General features: G+C 50.5%; 1 protein-coding gene across 1 annotated transcript in view; it reads right to left on the bottom strand.

Moving 5' to 3' along the window:
* CFAP70 (cilia and flagella associated protein 70) overlaps positions 1-23,414 on the bottom strand; it is a 178,555-nt gene that overhangs the window by 26,846 nt on the left and 128,295 nt on the right. The window contains 1 exon segment of the mRNA XM_030213232.1: positions 6,249-6,394. Coding sequence (XP_030069092.1) covers positions 6,249-6,394 — 146 coding nt within the window.

Raw genomic sequence — 23,414 nt, 5'->3', positions numbered from 1 at the left:
CTATGCAGTCCTCTTCTGCTGAGCAATGAGCCAGAACTTGTACAGTAGGGATGCTAACAGAGTACACTCTCCCCCAGTCCCTGCAGCAGTACTTGTTTAAATTTTAAACCACAAATGTGCACTGCAGTTGATGAGGAGGATGCCTGGGCTATAAAAACAGTGAGAGTCCTCATGGCCTGCATCAAGGTTGCTTTTTTAACACAGGAGTGACAGGAAGCTAGATGGGGTGGGAGGAAGCAACAGGCCGTTGTATGGGATGAGTGGATCAACAGAAGGCTAGATTGACAAAAGCTGAACCCATGTGGAAGGTGGAAAGTTGTCAGTGTAGGAGCATTGGTAAGAAGTCAAAGGTAACTGGATACTCAATGGGGAAGGGGGATCTGGTGGCTGGTAGGGGAGCAGGATAGAAGCTGGACAGGATGGCAGTTGGAGTAAAATGAAGATCTTGAGGGGTTAAGTAGAGAAAGCTAGAGAAAATGAGTTAGAAGTGGGATTAGGAGAGCTAAAGGCTGCAAGAGTTGTAGGGGGAGGGACTCAGTGAGCTCAAGACTGCAGATAAATGGAGGAGTTAGAAGCTGAAAGGGTTAAGTAAAATGTTGAGTGGTGCAGGAGGAGCTGCTGGATGGAAAAGGTAGAAACAAGAGGGATGGAGAGTGGAAGGAAGGAGGCTAGAGGGGGTGAGCAGGGAAGATGAACTGTATGATAGGAGAAAAAGAAGAAAACTCGATGCTGTGAAGGGAATTGAGAGAACAGCTAATTATGGAATTGGATACTGTGTGGGTAGCATCATCAAATAGTGATCGACTGTAAAAGACAGTATATTAATAAAAGACTCCATGCAAATGAGAATAGATTCTCTCACCTCTACTGGACTGTTAATATGTAGTGTGGTAAAAGGGATTCCCAGGTTGCATATATTCACTTGTCAGTCTCCTGTGATGAATGTGGAATTTTCTATGAAAGGAAGAGTGCCTTGGTTCATCAGCAGCAGATATAGAGCTGTCCTGAGCAACCAAGGATGAGCTCAGGACCACTATGAAAAGCTACAGCAGGGAAGAGTGGTTGTCTGTCTTTTGTAATTAATCAGCAGGATCTTAAATGGAGTACATTTTGACCCCTTTGTCCATAAGGACTTAGTGAAGATGCAGCAATTGAGTTTGTCAAGTGAAAATGTATCTCATTTTGTTATCGACATATTTAGTTTTTTGTGTAAGGTTTGATTCCAGATTCTCTCTATTTTTGTGTAAAGTTTGATTCCAGATTCTTTCTAAAAGGCAGTTCAACTCCTACCCTATTTCTCAACACTTTCTCTTTGGAATGTCCTTCCATTGGCCCTTTGCTCTGAGAGGGGGGGGGGGGGTCTGCATTAAGATTGTACTGCAGCCTATTCGTTATTGTGTAGTCTGTATGATTCTTTGGATGAATGATATCTGTTCTGTATTTTATGGAGTTCCTTTCCATTCTGTTTACATTTTATTGTAAATCACCTTGACTTGCTTTGTAATCAAACGCAATTTTACCAAATGTCAATAAACCATACCCTGAAAAGGAGAAAGTCTGACTACAAAGACAAGTTCTTAGAAGCCAGTATCAAATCTGCCAGTGTTGACGAGGTTGATAGAGAGGGTAGTTCTATCCCAATTCAACACTTTTTTGGAGGACATACAACCATTGCACCGGTGCAGTCCAGTTTTGTTCAGGGTTGTACTGAGATCATATTGTTGGCCACAATAGACAGTGCTGGGTGCTATGCTGATCATGGTTTGGATGGCCTTTGGATTTAGTTGGATCTTTTGGTGGCCTTTCACACTGTCCATTATGGTAGACTGCTATCCCGGTTGGAATCATTGATGTAATGCTATACTACTTCCAGTCCTTTCTTATGGGCTGATTACAATAGAGGCAATTCTACCACTTGGCACCTCAGTTTAGGCGCCTCAATGCCGCGGCCTGAGCCCCAATTCTATAATGGCATCTTGGCACCAAGATTCCATTATATAATACTAGCTTAAGTTGGCATCAATGTGCATACCTGCTCTGTCCAACAGCGGATGGCGGATGTTCCTTGCCGGGGGGGACAATCTTTTTGGAGAAAAAGTAGAGGATCTAGTTGATCAAATCAAGAAGCATAATGATGCTATGGATTCTCTCTCCCACTGGGCACCTTCTGCTACTGCCTCCTCATCTAGGAGGTTTTTTGGAGGGAGGAGGAGAGCCCCCTATGCCTATTCTAGGCGTATGTACACTCCTGCTTCTCGGCAGCCTGCCCAGGCTCAACCCCAGTGCGCTCGTTCTCATCAACAGCGTGCAACTAAGGCCCATTCTACTCCCTAGCAAAAGCAAGGGACGGGCTTTTGACTGGCTCCAGTTCAACATAGCTTCAGTAAAAGTGTCCATTCCGGATGACTTACCGGTAGGAGGGAGGTTGTTGTTTTCACCAAAGGTGGCCTCTCATAACCTCCGACCGGTGGGTTCTTCAAATAGTCCAGTTAGGATACACTCTCAATCTGGAATTCAAACCTCCAAATTGCCCACCGGGAGCTTATTCTTACAGTTCCCAGCACAAGCAGGTACTTGCAGAGGAACTCTCCGCCCTTCTAAAGGCCAGAGTGGCCGAACCCATTCCACCAGGGGAAGAAGGGCTGGGATTCTATTCCAGGTACTTCCTTGTGGAAAAGAAAACAGGGGGGATGCGTCCCATCCTAGACCTAAGGGGCCTGAACAAATTTCTAGTTCGAGAAAAGTACAGGATGGTTTCCCTGGGCACCCTTCTTCCCATGAGTCAGGAGAATGATTGGCTATGCTCTCTGGACTTAAAGGATGCTTACACACACATCTCGATACTTCCAGCTCACAGGAAGTATCTTCGATTTCGGCTGGGAACTCAGCACTTTCAGTACTGTGTGCTGCCTTTTGGTCTGGTGTCTGCACACAGAGTATTCACAAAGTGCCTAGAAGTAGTCGCAGCGTCGCTACGCAGACTGGGAGTGAATGTGTTCCCTTATCTTGACGATTGGCTGGTGAAGAGCACCTCGAAGGCAGGTGCTCAGCAGTCCATGACTATTCAGGTGCTAGAACTACTGGGGATGAAGATAGAATAGAGACCTTTGGATCTGGCCAGGGACAGATCATTGGAGACTTTAGCAAGCGCTGTTTCAGTTGAATGAAGGGGGCGAAAGCCAGATTGAAGTGGATCAAGAATAGCTTGAGATGAAAGAAAGTCAAGGCAACAGTGGTGAACAGCACGTTCAAGTATCTTGGATAGGAAAGGGAGGAGGGAGATGGGGCGATAGTTGGAAGGACAGGTAGGGTCCAATGAAGGATTTTTAAGGAGTGGTGTGACTACGGCATGTTTGAAGGCATCAGGAACAGTCACAGTGGATAGTGAAAGATTGAAGATATCACAGATAAAAGGGATGACAGTAGGAGAGATAGTGCTAAGTAGATGGGTGGGAATAGGATCAGAGGAACAGGTAGTTAGTTCTGAGGAGGAAGGAAGATGTGTAGTTTCCTCTTTAGAAACTTCAGAAAAGGAAGAAAAGGAGGCAGGGGTTGGAGGGTTGAGAGAATGGACTAAGGGAAGGAGAGGTGGAGGTGACCTGGTTGAGAATTCAAGTTTAATCTTGTGAACCTTATCATGAAAGTACTCAGCCAGAGTCTGGGAGGAAAGTGAAGGGGGAGGTAAAGGTGAAGGCACTTTGAGGAGAGAGTTCAGTGTAAAAAAGAGACGTTGAGGGTTTGAGCCAAGAGAATTTGTCAACTGGATGTAATAGTCCTGTTTGGCAACTAAAAGAGCATAAGTACATAAGTACATAAGTAGTGCCATACTGGGAAAGACCAAAGGTCCATCTAGCCCAGCATCCTGTCACCGACAGTGGCCAATCCAGGTCAAGGGCACCTGGCACGCTCCCCAAACGTAAAAACATTCCAGACAAGTTATACCTAAAAATGCGGAATTTTTCCAAGTCCATTTAATAGCGGTCTATGGACTTGTCCTTTAGGAATCTATCTAACCCCTTTTTAAACTCCGTCAAGCTAACCGCCCGTACCACGTTCTCCGGTAATGAATTCCAGAGTCTAATTACACGTTGGGTGAAGAAAAATTTTCTCCGATTCGTTTTAAATTTACCACACTGTAGCTTCAACTCATGCCCTCTAGTCCTAGTATTTTTGGATAGCGTGAACAGTCGCTTCACATCCACCCGATCCATTCCACTCATTATTTTATACACTTCTATCATATCTCCCCTCAGCCGTCTCTTCTCCAAGCTGAAAAGCCCTAGCCTTCTCAGCCTCTCTTCATAGGAAAGTCGTCCCATCCCCACTATCATTTTCGTCGCCCTTCGCTGTACCTTTTCCAATTCTACTATATCTTTTTTGAGATACGGAGACCAGTACTGAACACAATACTCCAGGTGCGGTCGCACCATGGAGCGATACAACGGCATTATAACATCCGCACACCTGGACTCCATACCCTTCCTAATAACACCCAACATTCTATTCGCTTTCCTAGCCGCAGCAGCACACTGAGCAGAAGGTTTCAGCGTATCATCGACGACGACACCCAGATCCCTTTCTTGATCCGTAACTCCTAACGCGGAACCTTGCAAGACGTAGCTATAATTCGGGTTCCTCTTACCCACATGCATCACTTTGCACTTGTCAACATTGAACTTCATCTGCCACTTGCACGCCCATTCTCCCAGTCTCGCAAGGTCCTCCTGTAATCGTTCACATTCCTCCTGCGACTTGACGACCCTGAATAATTTTGTGTCATCGGCGAATTTAATTACCTCACTAGTTATTCCCATCTCTAGGTCATTTATAAATACATTAAAAAGCAACGGACCCAGCAGACTGGAAGGAGGTCAGCAAGAATTTGAAATGTATGAAGTCAGCATGGGCACGGGATTTCAGCCAAAGGCGTTCGGCAGAGCAGGCACAGGAACGTAGGTAGCAGATTCTAGAGGTCAGCCAAGGCTGGGGTTTGGTACATTTTACAGAACGGGGAATGGGAGGAGCGAGAGTATCCAGAGCAGAGGAGAGAATAGTATTATAAGTAGAGACAGCCTCATTGACAGATTTGGTTAACATAGTGGTAGAGAAGAGATTTGAAACACTGGAGGACAAAGAAAGAAGGGTCAACAGCCTGAAGATTCCTAAATGTATTGGTTAAGATTGGATGGGACTGGGGAGGAGGGTGTTTAAGTGTGAAAGTTATCAGATGATGGTCAGAGAGGGGAAGAGTTGAGGCACAGAAACTGGAGAATGAGCTGTTTGAGAAGAGGATAAGATCAAGACAGTGACCATTCTGGTGAGTGGGGGCAGTGGAGCGCCGTTGAAGATTGAAAGAGGATGTTAAAGCAAGAAACTGAGAAGCATAAGAGTCAGAGGGATCATTAGCATGAATGTTAAAATCCCCAAGAATGAGGGAAGGAGATGAAGGTTCAAGAAAGAAGGAAAGCCAGGCATCAAAGTCAGTGAGAAAGGAAGAAAGGGACTTATCAGGGGGTCAATAAATGACTGCTACTCGGAGAGGCAGAGGAGCAAATAGATGGACGGAGTGGAATTCGAAGGAAGAAAAATAGTGAGACTGAGGTGGAAGAAGAGGTTGAAATCTACAAGAGGGTGAAAGTAGCAGCTCGACAAAACCTCAGTGGCCAACCGGGCGAGGAGTATGGGAGAAAAGATAACCTCCATGGCAAAACTTTTTAAATATTTTGCTTGCAAAATGCCGATTCCTGGGCCGAAGCGAACGTCAACCCACTTGCGAGAACAAACAGCCTGCTTGTCCTCGGAGAAGTCTCTTTATCCTTCAACGCTGCACATCCAGAGTCTTCTGACCTTTAGAGCTTTGAGCCATTTAATCTTAGAGACCAACCTTAGATTTTATATCTAGTCATTTTTTACCATTATTTGGATTAGTACATATTTTTAAACTGGTTCACAACATTTTTGCATCGGATGTTTTTTTTTTTTATTTACTGGCTATTTTTGTAACTGGGCAATTACAACCAGCAGCTTAGCATTGGTTTTTATGCAACAGACTATTCATATTTTCTACAGTTTTTTTGGCAGTCCAGCATTTTATATCACTGTGACTGTATTATTTCTTGAAGTGTATTTCTCTAGTTTGCTTTATCTACCTGTTTGGCTACCTTAAGATCATCAGATTCAATCACTCCTATGTACTAAGGTTCTCTGAAATGACCTGCACACATTCACACATGGCTCTCTGTACTGACCTGTATGGCATTGACTTTTATCAGAAATGTAGCAGTCTTCATGAATATACTGGAAGGTTTTAAAGGTTGAGCAGGAGGGGATGGATACATGACACGAGTCTGGTCAAGAGTTCCATCTGTGCTTGTTCCTTCTCCTGAAATAGGCACTGCAGAAAAATTACAAACATGTCAGGTATTGTCACATCTGTGGCCGTGACCACCCTCAGACTTACCTTATTTCTGGGGGTCAGCTTCTAAGCTGGCTTCTGCCTATCCTTTCTGGAGTAGTTTTCCTTCTGTGTGCTGGATGCTTCCACCATGGCTCTAATTACTCCACTCTACTGCACCTGGGGGTGCTGCCTGAGTTAGCTTTACCTCTGTCTCCAGCCTGGCTCTGTTTGCTCCTCTGTGCTGCACCTAGGTATTCTAAGTCTCTCTATGTTCTGTGTGCGCTCTGCCTGCTCCTTGGTTTGTGCTCCTCTTACCTATTGGTGGCCAGAGCCAGTGGCTGCCATAGTTTGTCTTGCTGTTCCTACCCGTTCCAGACTTTAGCTCAGTCCGGTCCGGTTCTTCCAGGCTGCCGGACTTGTCTCTCTTGTTTGTGCCTGGACAGCCTCCGTAGTTGCTTACTGATGACTGCAGCTGCTCCTCAGGTGTTGAAGGGCTTTATTAATCACTTAGAGACTGCAGCCTTGGCCTTTGCAGCGTCTAAGGTCCCTGGTATGTTAGAGTGCTCTGTGCACTGCTACCTTGTCCAGTTCAGTGTGAGTTTCTAGCTTGTTACTAGTAGCTTGGGCATAGCTTTTCTTGTTGGCTTGTGTTCAGCTTTACTAGTTCTCCTGTGTGTTGTGTTGTGTTGTGTGAGTTCCTAGTGTGTGACTAGTTAGCTTGGGCATAGCTTTGCTTGTTAGCTTGTGTACAGTTTTACTAGTTCTCCTGTGTTTTGCTTAGTGTGAGTTTCTAGCTTGTAACTAGTTAGCTTGGGCATAGCTTTCTTGTTAGCTTGTGTACAGCTTTACTAGTTTTCTTGTGTTTAGCTTTCTGGTGTGTGTTTTCCTTTGCTTCTGGAGCTTCAGCCCTAGTCCTGTCCGCTGCCAGTTCTCCTTGCTACTGGAGCTCCAGCCATAGTCTTGCTACTTGACCTGACCATTGTCTCAGTCTGACTACTCTCTGCCAGGGGCGTATCTGAGGTTCGGCGGTTGGGGGGGCAGGGGCTAGAGTGAGGGGGCACATTATAACCCCCCCGTCCCCCTCCACCGCCGTTAACCCTCCCCCACCGCCGTTAACCCTCCCCCGCCTACTGCCAACCCTTTCCCCGCCTACCGTGGTCACCTAACCCAGAGGTCCGCTCCTGCCGGTTTTTTAAAAATATTACTTCAGCTGGTGGGGGACCCCAACCCCCGCCAGCCCAGCCGAGGTCTTTAACTTCTTCATCCTCGTGCTGTTAAACCTGCAATGCATCCTTCCAGTTGGACGGAGTTTGACGTCGCAGCACGTTGACGTCCTGCACGTACAACATGCTGCGACGTCAAACTCCGTCCAACTGGAAGGATGCATTGCAGGTTTAACAGCACGAGGATGAAGAAGTTAAAGACCTCGGCTGGGCTGGCGGGGGTTGGGGTCCTCCGCCAGCTGAAGTAATATTTTAAAAAACCGGCAGGAGCGGACCTCGGGGGTAGGTGACCACGGTAGGCGGGGAAAGGGTTGGTGGTAGGCGGGGGAGGGTTAACGGCAGTAGGGGGGTCCAGGGTGAAATCTGCGGGGGCCCAGGCCCCTGTGGCCCCACACAGATTCGCCCCTGCTTTCTGCCTGCTGCCTGACCCAACTTCTGCCTGAATCCCGATACTTGCTGCCTGCTGCCTGACCCGACTACTGCCTGCACCCGGATATTCTCTGCCTGTGGCCAGACCTGACTATTGCCGGAACCCGGACATTCCCTGCCTGTCTGCCTTGCTTTTGCCTATGTGCCTGGGGGCACTTCTGTATCCTGATTCCTGTTGTTCCTGCTTGCTAGTTCCAGTTCCGGTTTTCCTGTAAGCCCTACCGGCTGCCCGAACCTGAGGGCTCAACCCTCGGGGAATGGTGGCTAAGCGTAAGTGAAGCCTAGGTTCAGTGGGCTGCAGTCCAGTGGGTTCCAGTCCAGTGTGCACCCGTCCAGTGTGCACCCGTCCAGTGCGTTCCAGTCCTGTGTATTCCAGTGCAGAACTCCAGTCCGGGGTTCCAGTCCAGCCTTGCCTCGTCTCTGCTTTGAAGGTGACCTTGCCTGCCACTGCCACTCCATGGAAGTGGTCCAAGGGCTCACAAACCCAGTGCTTCCAGGGAAGAAGCAGGTATTTAGGCTTATGGATTCATTATTTACAAGTCTTAAAAGTCTCATTTGCTGTCTTGAAACACAGCAATAAAAAAAAAGAATAAGGCAAAGAATAAGACTCTGTAAGCAACAAATTCTTAGTTATTTTTGCTGTTGAAGGTTAATTTATTACATTACAATATACTAGACTTATATCCTGCTACTACCATAAATAGTTCCAAGCGGGTTACGTTTTAAACAAGAGTGAACCACATGTTCAGATGGTACATATCACTCAGTCTAATAAGTACAGTAAACATGAAAGAACATCAACTAGGGACCAGTTTCTATGCATTAAAATACTTCTGAAATAAAAGAGCCTTAAGTGACTTCCTAAAATATAGATAATTTCTTAATCAATCTAATTCTAATGGTAAAGAGTTCCAAAATGTCTTATAAGAAATAGTAGACAATAATCCATTAAATCTATCGTTACGTACTGATGGGAAATACAGCAGACATTGTCCTCTTAAACAATCAGATTTATAACCAGTGGAAATATTAACCAATTTTACAAGATAATATGGGGCCTCATCATGCAATATCCTAAAAACAAGAGTACCAAGTTTAAACTGCACCCTCAACTTCACTGGCAGACAGTGCATATAAAACAAATATGATTTAACTAAATCAAATTGATTCAGAAAATAAATAAGCCTGGCCACAGTATTCTGTTTTATCTGAAAACTATACAATGAATCTTTGCATAGGCGGTCGGTGGCCCAACTGTTTGGGGAGGCTAAAGGGGGCAGGGTTAGGGGTGGGGCCAGGGGTGGAGCTTAAATCCATAATTGTCTAACATACAGAAAAAAATAAATAAATAAAAATAAGTCACAATTAATACCTTTTATTAAATTTAGATATTAGACATGTATCATATGTCAAAGAATAAAGTGGTTGCTCAAAGCATATACTAACCACAATCGCTCAACTGCAAAACACTATGCACAACTTTGTGCAAAAACACACTCAGAAACTTACTGTACCATAAATATTACACTGGGCAGAACCTAATACACCAATATACCACCCATACGGAAAATGCAGACCGTCAACAATATGAAACAAGGGATCATAATATCACAATTCTCATGTAGAGCCACAAAACATCCTAATTCATGTTTAATGTGGGATAAAATGCCATACATAAGTAAATAAATATAAACTTTTAATGTTGAACACCTGATTCTCAAAGTGGACATATTCCAAACACTATAATGAAAATAAAATGATCTTTTCTACATTTGTTGTCTGGTGACTTTGTTTTTCTGATCATGCTGGCCCAGTATCCGATTCTGCTGCTATCTGTCCTCTTAACTCCGTTTCCAGGGCTTCCTTTCCATTTATTTCTTTACTTTCTGCCTTTCTTCTTCATTTCTTGTCCTACATCCCTAAGTAAAAGCTGCAGACTTGACTGTTCAGTGGATCCAGCTTCTGCCTATTTTCTTCATCCATGTGCAGTTTTTCTCTCTTCCTTTTCCCTCATCTCATCTCCTTCCTCACTCTTTCCTTCCCTCCAGCCATGTCCAGCATTTCTTCTCTCTCCCTTCCCTCTCCTCCATCAATGTCCAGCAACTCTCCTCTCCCCTGCCCCCCCTCCAGCCATCCACACCCACTCAGCTATTCTCTCCTCTCTCCTGCCCCCCCACCAGCCATCCACACCCACCCATTGATTCTCTCCTCTCTGTTCCCGGGCAGATTTTCTAACAGGAGTTGCTCATCCAATCAGAGAGCTCTATTTGAATGCAGATTAACATACAGACATTAACATATGAGACTGGGAGACTGGGCATCAAAATGGCAGATGACGTTTAATGTGAGCAAGTGCAAAGTGATGCATGTGGGAAAGAGGAACCCGAATTATAGCTACATCATGCAAGGTTCCACGTTAGGAGTCATAGACCAAGAAAGGGATCTAGGTGTTGTCGTTGATGATATGTTGAAACCTTCTGCTCAGTGTGCTGCTGCAGCTAAGAAAGCAAATAGAATGTTAGGTATTATTAGGAAAGGAATGGAAAACAAAAATATCGCTCCATGGTGCGACCGCACCTCAAATATTGTGTTCAATTCTGGTCGCCGTATCTCAAAAAAGATATAGTGGAATTAGAAAAGGTGCAGAGAAGGGCGACGAAAATGATAAAGGGGATGGGACGACTTCCCTAAGAGAAAAGGCTAAAGCAGCTAGGGCTCTACAGCTTGGAGAAAAGGCGGCTGAGGGGAGATATGATAGAGGTCTATAAAATAATGAGTGGAGTTGATCGGGTAGATGTGAAGCATCTGTTCATGCTTTCCAAAAATACTAGGACTAGGGGACATGCGATGAAGCTACAATGTAGTAAATTTAAAACGAATCGGAGAAAATCTTTCTTCACGCAACGTGTAATTAAACTCTGGAATTCGTTGCCAGAGAATGTGGTAAAGGCAGTTAGCTTAGCGGAGTTTAACAAAGGTTTGGATGGCTTCCTAAAGGAAAAGTCCATAGACCGTTATTAAATAGACGTGGGGAAAATCCACTATTTCTGGGATAAGCAGTATAAAACGTTTTGTACTTTTTTGGGATCTTGCCAGGCAGTGGCGTAGCTACGTGGGGCCTGAGGGGGCCTGGGCCCCCGTAGATTTGGCCCTGGCCCCCTGCAGCCGAAGAGAGTCTTCTTTAGTTCAGCGCCGGAGTAGCGCCTTCGTTCAAGGAAGTTCCTGCTGTGATCAGCTGTTTCTGACGCCTTACGTGCAGGACATAAGGTGTCAGAAACAGCTGATCACAGCAGGAACTTCCTTGAACGAAGGCGCTACTCCGTCGCTGAACTAAAGAAGACTCTCTTCCGCTGCAGCAAACGAGGTATCTGATGTGGCGGCAGGGCGGGCGGTGAAGGTGGCAAGGGAGGGTTGGTGGCGGGAGGGGGTCCAATGTGGCGGCGGCTGCAGCGGCTGGGGGGGGGGGGCGGCTAAACAGTGCCCCCCACCTCGGGCTCTGCCCCCCCCTCCCAGCGAGGTCTGGCTACGCCCCTGTTGCCAGGTATTTGTGATCTGGATTGGCCACTGATGGAAACAGGATGCTGGGCTTGATGGACCTTTGGTCTTTCCCAGTATGGCAATACTTATGTACTTATGAAAGGAGAATGGCATTACAAGGGTGGAGACTCTGTGAGAACGGAATCCTGACTCCTTTTGAAATGAGATAAAAGATTTTTTTTTTACTGAGGATGTGCATATTTACCAAAGGACTGAGGTTGTATCTTTTAAGGAAATGCAATATTTTTAATGTACCTTTTGGCAATTGTAACAAACAAATGACATATCCTGTATGACGTATTCCTATATGATGTATTTCTGAAAAAAACAGTTCTTTGTACTGTGCGCTGAGAAACCCTATATAAATGCCTGGTCTGGAAGGCAAAGGGAGTCGATGAAAATCTTCCTTAAGTCTATCTCAATAGACTAAGGAATATGCGACCATTTCCATGGCTCCCCCCTTTTATGTTCCCTCACTACTGTCCCGTCCCGGGTCTTTACCTGTGCTCCCGCGGGGGGGAGCGATGGTCGGCGGGGCTCGCGGTGTCCAGGGCGGCAGAGACGAGCCGCCAACGAAGCCGGCACTGCCGCGGGTCGGCCCGAGGCCGGCGACCCGCTGGAGCGAACGCCGGCCTCGGAGAAGGGAGCACGCCGGCCAAGATGGCGGCGCCGGCGTCGTCGTCTCCCTGGCCCGGAGCAGACCAACGAGGAAGCTCCGCCTACTCACAGCAGATTGGCGCGTTGAGGCGGAGACTCCGCCTGCTAGGCAGGCTGGCCAATCCAGGCGCTCTTTGCCTGCCAGGGCCAGGGGGATTGGCTCCTCTTCCGGGGAAGGGATGGACTGGCGGGAGATTTAAACAACGGAACTGGAAGGGTCCAGTGCTTCCGTTTCAAATGTCAGAAGCCGACAGTGGATCTCGGAGTGCTAGCCACCTTCAGAGACTGGGTCCATCTTCAGTGCTAGCCGTCCTTGCTAGCCACCTTCAGAGACTGTGTTCATCTTCAGTGCTAGCCGTCCTTGCTAGCCACCTTCAGAGACTGTGTTCATCTTCAGTGCTAGCCGTCCTTGCTAGCTGTCTTCAGAGACTGTGCTCCCCTTCAGTGCTAGCCGTCCTTGCTAGCTGTCTTCAGAGACAGTGTTCCTCTTCAGTGCTAGCCGTCCTTGCTAGCTGCCCTTCAGAGACTGAGTTGCTGACTACCAGCCAGGCCGGCCATCACCCCGCGGTTCCAGCAGTCCTGCTGGCCGCCTGCAGCTGGGGGCTCAACCCTTGGTGAACGGCGGTCGCCGCGGGTGAAGATTCGGGGTGCGCGGCTGTCCTCTGAGGTCTTGCGGGGCCTCAGGGAACCTAAGGGCTCACCTATAGCAAAAACAGGACAGGAAACGGAAGCCATGAGCTCACCTACGCAGCCTGATCTACGGGACCTAGCCAAGGTACTTCAGCAACAGCAGGAGCAGTTGAACGCCCTATCGGGGGCGCTCCAAAACGTGTGCTCTCAACTTTCCACGCTTCAGGTACAGAACCAGGCCCCTGGGCCGCAGCGACTCCCCGTTCGGGAGGGTTCTGCGCGGGACCTCGGTTCCCTGAGCCGGCACGATATGATGGGGCCCCCGGAGGGTGTCGGGGGTTCCTCAATCACTGCAACCTGGCCTTCCGGATGCAACCGGAGGTATTTGCTTCAGACCAAAGCAAGGTGGGATTTATCATGGGCCTGTGCGAGGGGAAGGCCCTGGCATGGGTGTCACCGTTAAACGAACAACAGGACCCCATCTTGGATGATTACGGCGAATTCCAGCGCCGCTTCCGCATGGTGTTCGACCTCCCGGGCAGACCGTCTTCTGTGGCATCGGAACTGCTGCGGATTCAACAGGGGGAGGGGACGGTGGCGGACTATGCCATTCGTTTTCGGACCCTAGCCACGGAACTGCGTTGGAATCAGGAGTCCCTGGTGGCCATTTTTATGGAAGGCCTGCAAGAGCGAATCAAGGACGAATTGGCAGGATGGGAGGTCCCGGGGCAATTGGACGCCCTGATTTCGCTCTGTATATGAGTAGATACCCGGTTCCAGGAGCGAGCTAGAGCCCGGGCGGAACGGCAAAAGTGGGCGCAGGGCGCCTCCCGGACCGGTAAAGGCCCGTCCCCCCGCCGTGGGAACCGGGACTCCAAGGGGAATGGGGAGAAACCGATGGTGATTGGCCGTCAACGGCTGGCTCCCTCAGATCGGAAGAAGCGCTTGTGGGACGGACTGTGCCTCTATTGCGGTGAGGCGGGGCATTTTGTCCGTTCTTGTCCCGCTCGGGCGGGAAACGCTTCCCCCAAGGCACCTTGAGGGGAGGGGTCCTGGGGCATTCTGCTCCCCTACCGGCTTCCCTGATAATACTGCCAGTAACTCTACGTTGGCACGAGACTATGATCCAGACCCGGGCCCTGGTGGATTCTGGGTCGGGGGGCAACTTCATTGGGCATGAACTACTACTACAGATGGGCTGGCCCATGCTTCCTCGTCGACCGGCGTTGCAAGTCACCTCTATTCAGGGAACTACCTTACTGCAGCCAGTCACGGACGTCACCCCCTTTTTGGGTCTTCAGGTAGGGGAGGATCACCAGGAGGAGATTCAATTCCTGGTGCTGTCCCGGACCATTCACCCGGTGGTCCTAGGGTTGCCCTGGCTAAGGTGTCACAATCCCGTGATTGACTGGATGGGGGGAAGGATCCGGTCTTGGGGTGACACCTGTCGGGAGACCTGCTGCAAGGGCCGGACCGGCGGCTGCCCCGCATTAACGATGGCGCCCGAGGGGGCCCGGGCTGATCTAGGCTCCCTGCCGGTGGCCTATCGGGACTTCATAGATGTATTCAGCCCCGTGGAGGCGGAGAGTCTACCGCCTCATCGCTCATTCGACTGTGCCATTAGATTGATGGCAGACACAATGCCACCCCGGGGCCGACTGTATACCTTGTCCCGGGGAGAATCCAAGGTGATGCAAGAATACATCCGGGAGAATCTGCAGAAAGGGTTCATCCGTCCCTCTACGTCCCCTGCCGGGGCCGGATTCTTTTTTGTTACCAAAAAGGATGGCTCCTTGAGACCCTGTATTGATTATCGAGGGTTAAATGCCATTACTATAAAGGATCGGTTTCCGTTACCGCTCATTCCTGAACTCTTTGACAGGTTGCAAGGAGCCCGGATATTTACTAAGTTGGATCTGCGGGGGGCCTACAATCTGGTTCGGATCCGGCGGGGGGACGAGTGGAAGACTGCATTTAATACTCACGAGGGACATTTTGAGTATCGGGTGATGCCGTTTGGACTATGCAACTCCCCCGCGGTGTTCCAGCGATTCATCAATTTTGTGCTCGAGGATTTGTTGAACTCCACGGTGATAGTATACCTGGACGACATCTTGATCTACTCCAAAGACCCCGCCGAACATGTGGGGCATGTTCGTGCGGTGCTGCAACGGTTACGGCGGTTTCGCCTGTTCGCCAAGCTCAGTAAGTGCGCTTTTCATCAGCGGTCTCTGCCATTTTTGGGACACATTCTCTTACCCGAGGGGTTGCGGATGGAGCCTGACAAGCTCTGCGCTATTCGGGAGTGGCCGCAACCACTGGGATTGAAAGCACTACAGCGTTTTTTGGGATTCGCGAACTATTATCGCCAGTTTATTCCTCAGTATTCACAACTGATGGCGCCGTTAACGGCGCTCACCAAGAAAAACGCGAATGTCCGGGAGTGGCCGCCTGAGGCGCACGTGGCTTTCCGCCAGGTAAAGGAGGCGTTCAACTCAGCGTCCATCTTGTCAGCCCCGGATCCAGAGAAACCCTTTATTGTGGAAGTGGACGCGTCCGCTTTGGGAGCCGAGGCGGTCCTCTCTCAGGTCAATACCAAGGGCCGACGCCAACCTTGCTCTTTTTTCTCTCGTAGATTCTCCCCGGCGGAACATAATTATACAGTAGGGGATAGAGAACTCCTCGCATTAAAATTAGCCCTGCAAGAATGGAGGCATCTGCTGGAAGGAGCTGAACACCGGTTCACGGTGATCACTGATCACAAGAATCTGCTGTATCTTCAAGAGGCTCAACGGCTCAATCCCCGACAGGCCCGTTGGTCCTTGTTTTTTGCCAGATTTCATTTTCAACTGGTCTTTCGGGCTGCTGCTCAGAATACCCCTGCGGACTCTCTCTCCAGAGCACTTGAGGTTCCAGAGGAGACAAGGGAGATCCATTCCATGTTGGATCCGGCATGCCTCAGCGCGGCCGTGGGGGAAGTCGCTCCTACGAAGGAATTAGTGCCGGCCGCCGATCGAGCGAAAGTAATGCAATGGGGGCATTCGTCCAGATGGGCCGGGCATTTCGGGTATCAAAAGACTCTTCGTCTCATTGCCAGACAGTTTCGATGGCCTCAGATGAGGCGGGACATTCTTCAGTTCGTCACCACCTGTCCTGTGTGCGCCCGGACTAAGCCAGTGATCGGGGGCCCCGTGGGGAAGTTACAACCGCTGCCCATACCGACAGTCCCCTGGACAGAGCTATCCATGGACTTTATCACCGACCTCCCCAGCTCCCGGGGACACACGGTGATTTGGGTGGTAATTGACCGTTTTTCCAGGATGGCCCATTTTGTGCCCTTGCCGGGACTTCCTTCGGCGGTCTCCTTAGCCCAACTTTTCATTCAACACATTTTTCGACTTCATGGGCTGCCCCTTCGGATTATTAGTGACCGAGGACCCCAATTCACCTCACGCTTCTGGAGGGCTTTGTGTACAGCATTGGGGGTAAAGACCCATTTTTCATCAGCGTACCATCCTCAAACCAATGGCATGGTCAAAAGGACGAACCAAACATTAAAGGGGTTCTTGCGAGCATTTGTAAACAAGCGTCAAGATAACTGGGTCTCCCTGCTTCCTTGGGCCGAGTTTGCATACAACCACAGCGTCCACTCGGCCTCAGGAGACTCTCCGTTCTTCTTGGTATATGGACGACATCCTCGGCTTCCAGCACCTTTTCCGTCTGGATCTCCGACCCCCATGGTTAATGTAACTCTGGCAGATCTGCAAAGGGTCTGGGAGATGGCCCGGGAACAATTACAGAGGGCAGCTGCCAAATACAAGTTCTTCGCAGACCGTCACCGGCGAACCGCTCCAGTATTACAACCAGGGCAGAAGGTATGGCTAAGCATGAAATACCTCCGACTCCGGGTGCCCTCTCGGAGATTGGGACCTCGGTATATTGGACCATTTGCAATCCAATCGCGAATTGGAGCTGTGACATATCGGTTGCGGCTACCTAGTACCCTGCGGGTGCATAACGCCTTCCATATTTCCCTATTGAAAAGTTTTCGAGGATCTCGATGGCACCCCCAATGGCAGGAGGCCGAAGCTCTAGAGGCAGATCCCGATCCGGATTATGAGGTGGAGGATGTTCTGGATTCAAAGAAGCGGCGGGGAAGGCTATATTACTTATTGTCCTGGAAGAATTTTGGTCCCGAGGACAACTCCTGGGAGCCCGCGGCGAATATACATGCGCCAGAGTTGATCAAAGCCTTCCACGCCCGGTCTCCTTCCAAACCCGGGCCCGGGGAGAAGGGGGCATCCGGGGAGGATACTGTCCCGTCCCGGGTCTTTACCTGTGCTCCCGCGGGGGGGAGCGATGGTCGGCGGGGCTCGCGGTGTCCAGGGCGGCAGAGACGAGCCGCCAACGAAGCCGGCACTGCCGCGGGTCGGCCCGAGGCCGGCGACCCGCTGGAGCGAACGCCGGCCTCGGAGAAGGGAGCACGCCGGCCAAGATGGCGGCGCCGGCGTCGTCGTCTCCCTGGCCCGGAGCGGACCAACGAGGAAGCTCCGCCTACTCGCGCCGGATTGGCGCGTTGAGGCGGAGACTCCGCCTGCTAGGCAGGCTGGCCAATCCAGGCGCTCTTTGCCTGCCAGGGCCAGGGGGATTGGCTCCTCTTCCGGGGAAGGGATGGACTGGCGGGAGATTTAAACAACGGAACTGGAAGGGTCCAGTGCTTCCATTTCAAATGTCAGAAGCCGACAGTGGATCTCGGAGTGCTAGCCACCTTCAGAGACTGGGTCCATCTTCAGTGCTAGCCGTCCTTGCTAGCCACCTTCAGAGACTGTGTTCATCTTCAGTGCTAGCCGTCTTTGCTAGCCACCTTCAGAGACTGTGTTCATCTTCAGTGCTAGCCGTCCTTGCTAGCCACCTTCAGAGACTGTGTTCATCTTCAGTGCTAGCCGTCTTTGCTAGCTGTCTTCAGAGACTGTGCTCCCCTTCAGTGCTAGCCGTCCTTGCTAGCTGTCTTCAGAGACAGTGTTCCTCTTCAGTGCTAGCCGTCCTTGCTAGCTGCCCTTCAGAGACTGAGTTGCTGACTACCAGCCAGGCCGGCCATCACCCCGCGGTTCCAGCAGTCCTGCTAGCCGCCTGCAGCTGGGGGCTCAACCCTTGGTGAACGGCGGTCGCCGAGGCTGAAGATTCGGGGTGCGCGGCTGTCCTCTGAGGTCTTGCGGGGCCTCAGGGAACCTAAGGGCTCACCTATAGCAAAAACAGGACAACTACCCTGTTTCTTATGTGCTGCTCCTAATTTTCTATTATTTCTTATTTTTCATGTTCGTGGGTAAGAATAAACTTTGGTAATGTGAGAAGCTTCTCTTGTTTATAGTTGTTTTTGGTACTTCAGGCCGGTGGTGCTAAGAAACCAGTTGGTTTCCATGTTTGTATAAGGCAAGATTAATTATGAAACTACATATTAAGAAGGTAGCTTGATGAGCACTTTTTAAATCAATGGTGGTTAGGCATTTAAGATCCTATTTGTCTAGGGATGATTTTTGCATAACGGTTCAGGTACTGATCTCAACCACTGTAGACTGTTGCAACTCAATTTTTGTTGGTCTTTTGAAATCACTTATTAAGGTGTTTCAACTTATTAAAAATGCTGTAGCTAAAGTAGGGAAGGGTCACATCGCCACAGTTTGGTTTGCTCTCCATTGGCTTCCTGTATAGTGGAGGCTTAAGTTTAAAATACTAGGGCCCATTTGGGTGTAGCCACAAAATACTTTTCATTAGTGTTGATGAACATGCCATCACATACCCTGAGGTCTTAAGAAAAGATGTTTGTTTATTAGATATAACTGATTTTAAATAGTTTTATTAAGCACCATAACAAGAGAGGCACTATCTCACTTGTAAGAAATTAAAAGGTAAAATTATGTATAATCATACCTGATAATTTTCTTTCCATTAATCATAGCTGATCAATCCATAGACTGGTGGGTTGTGTCCATCTACCAGCAGGTGGAGATAGAGAGCAAACTTTTGCCTCCCTATATGTGGTCATGTGCTGCCGGAAACTCCTCAGTATGTCGATATCAAAGCTCCATCCGCAGGACTCAGCACTTAGAGAATTACACCCACGAAGGGACACTCTGCCCAGCTCACCACCGCCGAAACGGGGGAGGGGAATTAACCCAGCTCATCCCCACACAAGTGGGGGAGGGGAATCCGTCCAGCTCATCCCCGCGGAGCGGGGGAGGGACACCACACCCGCCGATGCGGGGGGATCTGGCTTATCCTGCAACCGCAACCGCGGGAGGAGCTGACTGACCCGAACACCGCCGAAGCGGGAGGGGTACAAAACTGCCCTACAGCCGCACGAAGCGGGAGGGAGTGCCGGCAGAATTATAAGTCTCAATCCAGCCCCGTAAAACGGAGGGGAGAGGAATGCAGCAGCTCACTGTAACACAAACTCGTCTTAACTCTTGAAGAATCCAAGTGAAAAAACTTGAACACGAAGTCTTTCTGAAGTAACTGAAGACTAAACTTGAACCTGAAATGCAACCAGAGTAAAACAATACAGATATCTGGGAGGGGCTATGGATTGATCAGCTATGATTAATGGAAAGAAAATTATCAGGTATGATTATACATAATTTTACCTTCCATATCATCAAGCTGATCAATCCATAGACTGGTGGGATGTACCGAAGCAGTACTCACCCAGGGCGGGACATAGAAATCCCTGACCGCAACACTGAAGCTCCAAACCGGGCCTCCGCCCGAGCAGCCACAGTCAAGCGGTAATGCTTGGAGAATGTATGGGCCGAAGCCCAAGTTGCCGCCTTGCATATCTCTTCCAAGGAGACGGAACCGGCCTCTGCCATCGAGGCCGCCTGAGCTCTTGTGGAGTGAGCCTTCAGCTGGATAGGCGGCACCTTCCCCGCGGCCACATAAGCCGCTGCAATGGCTTCCTTGACCCATCTTGCCACTGTAGGCTTAGCAGCCTGCAGACCCCTACGAGGACCTGCAAACAGGACAAACAGATGATCCGATTTCCGGAAATCATTGGTCACTTCCAAGTATCTGATGATGACTCGTCTCACATCCAGATATTTAAGAGCCGAGTACTCCTCTGGGTAGTCCTCCCTACGAAAGGAAGGGAGACAGAGCTGCTGATTCACATGGAAGCGAGAAACAATCTTGGGCAGAAAGGAAGGCACTGTGCGAATAGTCACTCCTGCCTCAGTGAACTGCAGAAAAGGCTCTCGACATGAGAGCGCCTGGAGCTCGGAAACTCTTCTGGCTGAAGTGATAGCCACCAAAAAGACTGCTTTCAACGTCAGGTCTTTCAGAGATGCCCTCGACAAGGGTTCAAACGGCGGCTTCTGCAATGCTCTTAGCACCAGGTTGAGATTCCACGCAGGCACCACTGAGTGCAGAGGAGGGCGCAGGTGATTAACTCCCTTGAGAAAGCGCACCACATCTGGCTGGGAAGCCAGGGAAGCACCCTTCAGGCGGCCCCTGAAGCAAGCCAGAGCCGCTACCTGGACCTTAAGGGAACTGAGCGACAGGCCTTTGTCCAGACCTTCTTGCAGGAACACCAACACTGAAGAAATTGGAGCAGTGAAGGGAGAAAGTGAGCCTGCTTCACACCACGCTGCAAAGATACGCCAAACCCTGGCGTAAGCAGTAGAAGTAGAGCGTTTCCTCGCTCTCAGCATAGTGGCGATGACCTTGTCTGAGAAGCCCTTCTTCCTCAGACGCTGCCGCTCAATAGCCAGGCCGTAAGACCAAAGGGGGAGGGATCCTCCATCACCACGGGACCCTGATGTAACAGGCCCTGCTCCACTGGCAGCCGCAGAGGATCGTCGACTGAGAGCCTGATCAAGTCCGCATACCAGGGACGTCTGGGCCAATCCGGACCCACCAGGATTATCCTGCCGGGATGCTTTGCCACCCGGTCTAGGACCCTGCCCAACATGGGCCAGGGTGGGAACACATAGAGAAGCTCTTGTGTCGGCCATTGTTGGAGAAGAGCATCTACTCCCAGGGATCGAGGGTCCCGTCCTCTGCTGAAGAAGCGCGGCACTTGGCAATTGGCCGATGACGCCATCAAATCCAGGCTCGGCTGGCCCCAGCGCTTCGTGATGTCCAAGAACGCCTAAGCAGATAGCTGCCACTCTCCGGGCTCCAAGGTATGGCGACTGAGAAAGTCCGCCTTGACATTCATGACTCCGGCAATGTGGGCCGCTGACAGCTGTTCCAGGTTCGCTTCCGCCCACTGGCATAGACTCATAGCCTCCTTGGCTAGAGGGGCGCTCTTGGTACCTCCCTGGCGGTTGACATAGGCCACAGCCGTGGCATTGTCCGACAGTACCCGTACAGGCTTCAGCACCAGTACCGGGATGAACTCCAAAAGCGCCAACCGAATGGCTCTGAGTTCCAGGAGGTTGATAGACCACTTCGCCTCTGCAGGAGACCAGAGCCCCTGCGCTGTCCTTCCCAAGCAGTGGGCTCCCCAGCCCGACAATGAGGCGTCCGTCGTGACGACAATCCACTCTGGGGCCACCAGAGGCATTCCCGCAGACAACTTGTCTGTCTGCATCCACCAGCTCAGCGCCTTGCGCACTGCTGGATCCAAGGGAAGACGCACCGCATAATCCTCCGACATCGGAGTCCAGCGCTGCAGCAGAGAGTGTTGTAGTGGTCTCATATGAGCCCTGGCCCAGGGCACTACTTCCATCGTGGCCGTCATAGAGCCCAACAGCTGCACATAGTCCCAAGCCCGAAGAGGAGAGGCTACCAGGAACTGGTCCACCTGAGCCTGAAGCTTGACAATCCGATTGTCTGGCAGGAACACTCTGCCCACTTGGGTGTCGAATCGAACTCCCAGATACTCCAGGGACTGAGTCGGGCGCAGCTGGCTCTTCTCCCAGTTGATGATCCATCCCAGGGAGCTCAAAAGAGCAACTACCCGGTCCACAGCTTTGCCGCACTCTGCATAAGAGGGGGCTCGGATCAACCAGTCGTCCAGATAAGGATGGACTTGTACTCCTTCCTTTCGCAGGAAGGCCGCTATGACCACCATTACTTTGGAAAAGGTCCGCGGAGCAGTAGCCAACCCGAACGGGAGGGCTCTGAACTGGAAGTGTCGTCCCAGGACTGCAAAACGCAGAAAGCGTTGATGAGGAGGCCAGATGGGAATATGCAGGTACGCTTCCTTGATGTCCAAGGATGCCAGGTACTCCCCTGCCTTCACTGCCGCTATAACAGAGCGGAGAGTCTCCATGCGAAAGTGCCGCACTTTCAAGGCCCGATTGACCCCTTTGAGGTCGAGGATAGGCCGGACAGAACCTCCTTTCTTTGGTACCACAAAGTAAATGGAGTAACGCCCCTTGCCAAGCTGACTTTCTGGCACCGGAACGACCGCACCCAGGCGGATCAGATTGTCCAAAGTCTGTTGCACTGCCACAACTTTGACCGGAGACTTGCAGGGAGAGAGTACAAACCCGTCTCTTAAGGGTCGGCAGAACTCTAGCTTGTAGCCGTCTCTGATGACTTCCAGCACCCAAGCGTCTGAAGTGATTGTGGTCCACTCTCCCAGAAACGAGGACAGCCGTCCTCCAATCTGTACTGGGGCGTGGACCAAGACCCCGTCATTGGGTACGAGACCCTGGGGGAGGACCGGAGGGAGCACCTCCGGGACGGCGGTCTCTGCGAAAGGAATGCTGCTTGGGGGAGAAATTCCTCTTAAAGGAAGAGGGGGCAGAAACACCCGACCTGCCCGGGCGGTACCGACGGGCTTCCTGAAACCGTCCTCTGGAGGTACCGGGACGAGCACTAGCCCGAGCCCTGACCTCCGGTAACTTCTTGCCCTTAGACGTGCCGAGATCGGTCACGATTTTGTCCAGCTCGACCCCAAAGAGCAGCTTGCCTTTAAAAGGCAATTTAGCCAGGCGGGATTTAGAGGCATGGTCAGCAGACCAATGTTTCAGCCAAAGCCACCGCCGCGCAGAGACTGTCTGAGCCATGCCTTTAGCTGAGGCTCTCAAGACATCATACAGCAAGTCTGCCAAATAGGCTAAGCCCGATTCCAGGGCTGGCCAATCAGCCCTCAAGGAATGGTCCGAGGGGGAAGCCCGCTGCACCATAGTCAGGCACGCCCTGGCCACGTAGGAGCCGGAAACTGAGGCCTGCAAACTTAAAGCAGCCGCCTCAAAGGACGACCTTAAGGCCGCCTCCAATCTCCTGTCTTGGGCGTCCTTCAAGGCCGTGCCACCTTCCACCGGCAAAGCCGTTTTCTTAGTCACCGCAGTGATTAAAGAATCCACGGTAGGCCACAGATAGGCCTCACGTTCACTCACAGCCAAAGGATAGAGGCGGGACATAGCCCTAGCCACTTTAAGGCTCGCTTCTGGGACATCCCATTGAGCCGAAATTAAGGTGTGCATGGCATCATGCACGTGGAAGGTTCTAGGCGGGCGCTTAGTCCCCAGCATAATGGCAGAGCCAACAGGGGCTGAGGGAGAGACGTCCTCCGGAGAGGATATCTTCAAAGT

Source organism: Microcaecilia unicolor, chromosome 8, assembly GCF_901765095.1.
Source record: "Microcaecilia unicolor chromosome 8, aMicUni1.1, whole genome shotgun sequence".
Classification (NCBI taxonomy): Eukaryota; Metazoa; Chordata; class Amphibia; order Gymnophiona; family Siphonopidae; genus Microcaecilia; species Microcaecilia unicolor.
Note: the sequence above shows the minus strand (reverse complement) of the source record. Positions and strands in the feature narration are given on the sequence as shown.